This window comes from Bufo gargarizans, chromosome 5 (genome assembly GCF_014858855.1).
Source record: "Bufo gargarizans isolate SCDJY-AF-19 chromosome 5, ASM1485885v1, whole genome shotgun sequence".
NCBI lineage: Eukaryota > Metazoa > Chordata > Amphibia > Anura > Bufonidae > Bufo > Bufo gargarizans.
In genome coordinates this window covers 239,393,767-239,401,635 of record NC_058084.1, presented here as the reverse complement: position 1 = coordinate 239,401,635, position 7,869 = coordinate 239,393,767, and the positions used below count along the sequence as shown (strand labels likewise).

Below are 7,869 nucleotides of genomic sequence, written 5' to 3'. Positions count from 1 at the left end.
AAAATGGATACCTCTGCAGACGTGTACTAGTCAGATGGAGACAAAACTAGCGCAAGGTTTTTCCTCTACTATATTAGGGGCAGGAAACTAAAAGGACATTAGGCGTAAACGTGATGACGCTCGGCGCTCTGATTGGACGCCGCCTGGCTAGTGCTGACGCGTTCCTTTTAGTACAGTGAATAAGTGCCGCTGCGTTGCACTTTTCAGGCAGGAGATTCAGCGTTAGTGGTGTGAACGGTCCGACAGCAGAATGGTAAGTGCTCCTTAATGGCGGTGTCTTGTTTGCCGCCTGCTTCCGTCTCCTCGTTTATCGCTGTGTCTGATTATTCGCACTATTACCCGGCTGGGCTACGCTCTGTCTGGTGACTGGAGGGGTCAGCCAGCTGGTCGTTGGGGATCTGGCTGCTGGAGGCCGCCCTTACACGTCTGTTAGTGAGGTAGCGTTACATGTGCCGTGCAGACATTATCATCCCTCACGGTCTATGTCTGGAGTGTGGGAGGAAGCCCAACAGACTCCATGCAGATGCTGTCTTTGGTTGGAAGACACCAGTGCTGTCCAGTAACATGGCATCTTTTCTAATGGACAGGCATGTACAATACTAGTCCATTGAGAGAGTGGACTTAAGCACCCTGCTTTCTCAGCATCACAAGGGATCCCAGGGGTTGGACCCACCTTCATAATATATGTATCACCTATCCTCTGGTTAGGTCGCAAATAAATTACTAGAATAAACCCTAAATAAAATAAAGATTTATTTTGCCACAGTAACTCGTCCTTGAGCCATTTGACTTGCCTTGCCCAGAAGACATTTTATAAAGGCCATTGTAGCATATGCCAATTGTGCTGCGTATGCGTTGACCTACCATAGTGGGCTAAGTAGTTGAATGAACCAAGGCTGTGGAGCCGGTAAGCCAAAGACCCATAAATTACATCATGGGGATACCAACTGGAGTACAAAAGGCAACTTGCTCTCTCTGTCTAACCATTCAGATGCCATGGTCACTATTGGCTGGTGTAATACAGATGGCGACCAAAACGGTTGCCAATGCGACTTAGAATTGCAAAATGGCGACAAGACTTTGTAGTCTTGTTGCCATTTGTGCCTAGACCCTCTGCTGCTTTGCCTCTAAGAAAAAAAGGCTTTCATCCAGCAGAGACATGATGCAGACGTCTGCTGGGTGAAGATCCGCCCCTCACACTACCCGTCAGAGGGTGGGCATGGCTTGGGTTCCCACATATTGTGCTCCCGCTTCCAGCAGTCTGGTAAGTTTGGAGTAGTCTTTCACCTCACCCTGACTGGCTAGTAATTTTCCCACCCATCGCTCACTGCCCCTTCACGTGTATTCGCTGCTGTGCGAAAGCTCATTTCTATTGAAAGTGCAGAACCCCTTTAAATAGAAAGAGGCCGGACATGTCAGGTGGAGATAATTAGCAGTAACCACTCCTTACGTGCAAATAAAAAAAAGGAGTGGTTACTGCTAATTATCTCCACCTGAGTTGTCCGGCCTCTTTCTATTTAAGGCTACTTTCACACTAGCGTTCGTCGGTCCGCTCGTGAGCTCCGTTTGAAGGGGCTCACGAGCGGACCCGAACGCAGCCGTCCAGCCCTGATGCAGTCTGAATGGAGCGGATCCGCTCAGACTGCATCAGTCTGGCGGCGTTCAGCCTCCGCTCCGCTCGCCTCCGCACGGACAGGCGGACAGCTGAACGCTGCTTGCAGCGTTCGGGTGTCCGCCTGGCCGTGCAGATCCGTTCAGACTTACAATGTAAGTCAATGGGAACGGATCCGCTTGAAGATGTCACCATATGGCTCAATCTTCAAGCGGATCCGTCCCCCATTGACTTTACATTGAAAGTCTGAACGGATCCGCGCAGGCTACTTGCGCACTTGCGAATTTTTTTTAAGTTATTAATGCAGACGGATCCGTACTGAACGGAGCCTCCGTCTGCATTAATATGAGCGGATCCGTTCGGAACGGATCCGCCCGAACGCTAGTGTGAAAGTAGCCTAAGACTGGCACTCAGCATATACATTGTCATGCTTAAGGATCAGAACCTGACTATCTGAAAAGCGTAGATGTACATGTTGGATTTTATTCTGCACCTATGAAATAAAGATCATCACATTTACTACTGCCATCTTGGAAGCTAGATTACTTTCTTCTGTTGCTTTTATCGTCAAAATGGAACTCCCTTTTAAACTCCCCTTGCCACACTGCATCAAATTGAAGATGTCTGCTTGCTGTCGGTGAATGCAGACGCACATGCTTACATCCAAAACTTGCAATACAGTGGTAAACGCCATGCTTTATTTACACTGATACAATGTAACGGAACCTCAGCTGTAATAAGTAGGTTAAGATAGTTTTCAGTGTCCCAGTGGGTGACTGCAAGCAGAGAGTTTGAAAGTAGTGAGGTATAACACAGTGAATAAACGCGTATGTACAGAGGCTGAAAACCCATCTTGGTGACCGCTGTGGGTTTGTTACAATGTGTCAGTGTAGCTTGGTGCTATACTCCTCGTGAGGGTAAGGGGGGTTGCACCCCAGCGTCGTCTGATGTGGCGCCTCTCAAGTAATTGGCCAACATGCAGTGGGGATAGTTTTATTTTAACCTATTCTGTGTCACAGATAGAATAATATTGGTTTGAAACCCCTTAAAAAAAAAATATATAACTCCTTAAAGGGTTTGTATACACTAATTTCTGAGACTAGCAGGACCTTTTGTTGGTGATCATACTTACCTGATCCCCAGTACCGGGTCTCATTTGCTCCCCAGCCTCCGTTGCTTGTCTTGAGTCCCTTCATGAAAACGTCCTGTTTGATGCCGTTGCAGCCAATAACTGACCACAGCTTCCCTTGCATTATGTTAAATGGTTGCAAGGGGAGCAGATCTCCACTGTGGCCAGTGATTGGCTGCAGCAGCATCAAGATAAAAGTTTTCATGGAGAAATCGAAGACAAGCAGCGGGGGCCTGGAAGCGAATGAGCCAAGACCTAGCACCTAGGGATCAAGGAAACATGATCAGCAATATGAATCTGGCTAGTCTGAGAGGTCATAGAAATGAGTGCACAACCCCTCAAGATTAATGGGGTTAGAAGAACGAATCAAAAGGAGAGACAAATGGGCAACTACACAAGGTAAGACACGTTATGTGTTTTTATTTTTTATTTATGTGTTTTAAATTTGGCGACTACAAATTTCATATGGCTCCTTGATCATTTTTTTAGTCTGGGGCACAGGACCTGCCTTGGATGTAGCTGGGTCAGCGCCTGAGCTGCTCCATACATTACTTGGTGACTAGTGACGATCATACACTTACATCGCTATAAGGTCAGGTACAGACATAGATGCTTTGCATACTTAAGACGTGTGACTTTCTTTTTCCCAGCCTGGTCCTGCAGCAAGTTCTACCAATGTTGGTGCTTCTGGACGTTCTCCGAGTAAAGCTGTTTCGCCTAGAGCAGCAGGATCCACTGTGAGACAAAGGTAGTAAACATTTTAATGTGGTAAAGAGGTATTCCAAAGATATTCTGTCACCTGCCGGAACCCCCAATAATCACCAGAACAAAGGAGCTTTGGCTCCTTATGAAGTTCCCCTTGCGCAGCACCCTGGTCATCCAGATGCAAGTGCAGAAAACAGAGGCTAGCCTATCTGTTACTGTAGCATAGATTGATTAGGCTACTTTCACACTGGCGTTTTGGCTTTCCGTTTCTGAGATCCGTCATGGGCTCTCAGAAGCGGTTCTAAGCGGATCAGTTTTGCCCTAATGCATTCTGAATGGAAAAGGACCCGCTCAGAATGCATCAGTTTACCTTCTTTCAGTGACCATTACACTCTGGAGGCGACAACAAAGCGCTGCCTGCAGTGCCCAACTGATCTGTCCTGGCACACAATGTAATTCAACGGGGACGGATCCGTTTTTTCTGACACAGTAGAAAACTCATCAGTGGCGTTCATGACGGATCCGTCTTGGCTGTGTTACAGATAATACAAACAGATCTGTTCATGACGGATACATGCAGTTGTATTATTGTAACGGATCTGTTTTTGCAGATTCGTGACTGATCCGCCCAAAACGCGAGTGAAAGTAAAAAGTTAATGCTGGACACCTTGAATTGTCTTGAGGAGTCAGACATGGAAATGAGAGGAAGGCAAATACAATGTATAATTAGCAACTTTCCTCAGAATAGGCCATAAATATCTGATAAGCAGGGATCAACACCCGCACAGCTGTTTTGCAGTAGCGCCAGTGCCTAAATCACAGTCTAATTCTCCCCTTCCCCCACTGATCAGATATTGATGGCCTGTCATGAGGATAGGCTATTAGTATAAATGGACTAGAAAACCCCTTAAAGTTTAAAGGGGAACTGTCATCACTCCTGATATGTTTGTTTTAGTAACTGTTTACATTTCTCCATAAAAGAATTCTGGAGCATCTATTCTTAACTGTATATTGTGGTAGTCCTCTATTCTTCCTGCTAGAAGTTTATAAGTAAAGGTACAACTGGATGTTACCAGGTGTGTGTGTGTCCCTGTACAGTCTGCCACTGGAAGTGCTGATTGTACAGTCAGACCCCCCACCATTTTTTTTCACCATTTGGGAGCATGTCCAAGTTTTTTATATAATCTCAGACAACGCCACTAAGTAAATGTATTCTGAACTTTAATTCCTTATAGGAAAACGACAAGTAGTGGTACAAGAAGTTCAGGAAGGACCACATCTGCTGGCACAGGGGGCATGTGGAGATTCTACACAGAGGATTCTCCAGGTCTTAAAGTGTAAGTACTGTCCCCATGACATATGCCCCACTGAGGTCCCTGTTGCTCTGAGGGGGGGGGGTCGGCCCCACTGAGGTCCCTGTTGCAGTGATTTTATGAGGTTTAAAGGGTTTTTCCCAAGATCAATATTTATCATCTGTCGTTAAAAAAGGACCCCTCACCTCTCCTGATTTGTCTGTTTTGGTAACTACTTGCACCCCCCCCCCCCATGTAATAACAATCCTGGATGATCTATTCTTATGACTTTATGTTGCAAAAGTCCTCTGTTATTCCTGTTATTAGTTATGAATGACTTGCTGGTAGTTTGCAGTGATGGTCCAGATAGGGGTGTCACCGCACAGCCTGATATTATTCAATCAGTGCTGTCAACTGGTAACATCCACCTGGACCTTTATTGCAGACTACTAGCAATTAGTTCATAAGTTCTAGTAGGAATAATAGAGGAATGGTACAATATAGTCACAAGAATTGACTCCCCAGAATTGTTATTGCATGGGAAATGCAAGTCGTTACTAAAACAGACCTGTCCCCTTCAAGTACATTATCGCTGGGGGTCCCACCTTGGTTACCATGTTCTAGTGTTCTCTGGGTCAAGTATGGATAGGTAAATAGTGTTGATCTTGGGACAATCCCTTTTAATTTTTGCTGCTGTTTCTGTGCTGCTGGTCACTGGGGTATGCCATCCATCATATGGCCATTGCTGCCCACCAAAGTTACGTCCTTGTAGATGAGCTCTCAGGTGAGTGTGTCGTGCCACCGGGGCTGTTTGTAGACTCTGAAGAGACCTGAGGCACTGGCAGAGCAGGACACAGGCACAATGGATGGTGGTGCATGCTGGTGCCAAGGGCACATGCGAAAGACCCAGGCACATACCTTGCAGTGCCACAGTCACACGTTGTGGATCTGGATGATGACATCACGCAGTGATAACCACTGATCTAGGGTGCAGCAACCTTTGGCACTCCAGCGCTGCTGTGAAATTACAACTCCCAGCATTCACACTTGCTCAGCTGTTCTTGTAACTCCCAAAGAAGTGAAAGGAAGGATACTGGGAGTTGTAGTTTCAGAACAGCTGGAGTGCTGGAGGTTGCTGATCCCTAATCTAGAGGCTGTCATTTTGTGTTATGCTTGATCTTGCTATAAAAAGAAGTTTGTCTTCCATGACCCATTGCCCTATATCATTCCACAAAAAAAGCCACTACCGCTGTGGTTACTGGATTATACAGTTTTACAGCAAAGTACTTCATGTGCTTGACAGAGGGACTATGTCCTGGAGGCTGTAAATGGCCACATGCGGCACCGCATTACAGAAGAAATCCTTATAAGCATCTGATGAAACGTGCTGCAATAGGGGTCTACGGGTGACAGGTCTGTCGTTATGGAGGTCTCCTGTTGGCGCTCAGCCACTTTTCCTCACTGCTGACCGCGGTAGTGAAGACGGTCCCCCTAGACCTTCTATTGAGGCCGTCTTCACTACCGTGCTCAGCAGGGAGGAGCGCTTCAGACTCATCACTATAAGGTAAAAACAAGGCGCTCAGATCCCCACTTACCCCGCATCTGATGATACGGGGACCTCAGTGCCCCGCCCCCCCCCCCCCTCAGAGCAACAGGGAAACATGGACCTCAGTGAAATCACAGGGCTCCGATCGGTTACTATGGCAGTCAGGACACTACTAAAGCCATCCATAGTAAGCTTCCTGCTGCTTTGTGCACGGGGCGGCAGAGGCAGTGTAAAATCCTATTTACCCTAGGGTAAATAGAGGACAAGGGACTACCCTCCCTACTTTACATATAAAAATATATCAACAATAAAAAATAAATAAACATATTGGGTATCTCCACATCCCAAAAAGTCCAAACCATTATGCGTATAATGAAAAAACACAATTTGTGTTTTTTTTTTTTTTTTTTGTCAGACATGCACAACTGCCACTCTATTGAAATAAGGAGACTCGAACCCCTGTTCTCAAAATCCTTAGTGACATCAGTGAATAGGACATAAGTATTCATCAGACAGCAGTATACATTTCTACTCCCTGTCAGTCAGTTGTTATCGCAAGGGGAAGTTTTGTTATATATTGACAGTGTATCGCCGAAATGGCTTACTTGAATGCCTTCATTTCTAGCTTTTAGGAGATGTCCCTGAGATGGAGACCTCTGTCTATATGCCCTTATAGGGACATATGGTCAGGGAGTGTTGAGGCAACCTCTTAATCATCATGACCTAGAGGTGGACGCACGCCTACAACGGAGTGTGCTGATAAGGATAATCTTGTAATATGGTTATTTCTCCCTCTAAGCGGCACCAGTCCGATAAAGGCCTTAATTGGCTGAAACAGAACATCCACATTGGATTCAATAAAAGCAAAGCATATTTCTATGGAACCAGAGTTCATTGCGGGTGTTAACCCCCCACCCCCTCTTGAGTTTCCTCTTCATGCATAGATGTGGGCAAAAAAAAACACTTTGATACTTACACCTTAGGAAAAATTATTATAATTTATTTTTTATTTTTTATAGGGGTCCTGTTCCAGTTCTGGTGATGAGTCTGCTTTTTATTGCTTCAGTCTTCATGCTGCATATCTGGGGAAAGTATACACGTTCGTGAAATCTCTTACTTGCCAATATATTACTGGACCAAATCATTTGGACTTCAGAGAACAACAAGCTGTTTAAGTGCAGCTATAACACTTGATTTTCAACAGACTTTTAACAATTCTCTTTTGTACAACCATTAAACGCCATATTTGCTAATGTTATCTCCTAGTCTATAAATAACCTGGTGGGTCTCAGCTTACTGAAACTCGGATATTTTGCTAGCTGTAGTCTTGTGGGAGAAGTTAAAATAAATAACATGAACCAGACGTTGTGTGTGGTGTTTTTTTTTTTTTTTAACCTTTATGTCCATAACGGCACGCAGAGACATAGTCCTGGGGACAAGACAGAAACACCTATGGAGAGATTTAAAAGGTGAAAACACCCCCCTACATTTCTTTCTTTTCCCGGATAGAAGGATGACTAGAGGCTACTTGGCATGGCATAAGTCTTCTCTAGGAGCCACCTTTTATAAGTCTGGGTGGCTTTCC

General features: G+C 45.4%; 1 protein-coding gene across 1 annotated transcript; it reads left to right on the top strand.

Moving 5' to 3' along the window:
- Nucleotides 1-112: 112 nt before the first annotated feature.
- Nucleotides 113-7,647, top strand: SEC61B (SEC61 translocon subunit beta). The gene is made up of 4 exons (XM_044294649.1): nucleotides 113-253; nucleotides 3,392-3,489; nucleotides 4,682-4,783; nucleotides 7,304-7,647. Exons 1-4 carry the CDS (start codon nucleotides 251-253, stop codon nucleotides 7,389-7,391), a joined length of 291 nt encoding a protein of 96 aa, XP_044150584.1. The 5' UTR covers nucleotides 113-250; the 3' UTR covers nucleotides 7,392-7,647.
- Nucleotides 7,648-7,869: the final 222 nt, after the last annotated feature.

Coding starts and splice junctions, on each gene's coding strand:
- SEC61B (XM_044294649.1), top strand. Junction 3,490..4,681: donor GGATCCACTGTGAGACAAAG/GTAGTAAACATT, acceptor AATTCCTTATAG/GAAAACGACAAGTAGTGGTA. Junction 4,784..7,303: donor GATTCTCCAGGTCTTAAAGT/GTAAGTACTGTC, acceptor TATTTTTTATAG/GGGTCCTGTTCCAGTTCTGG.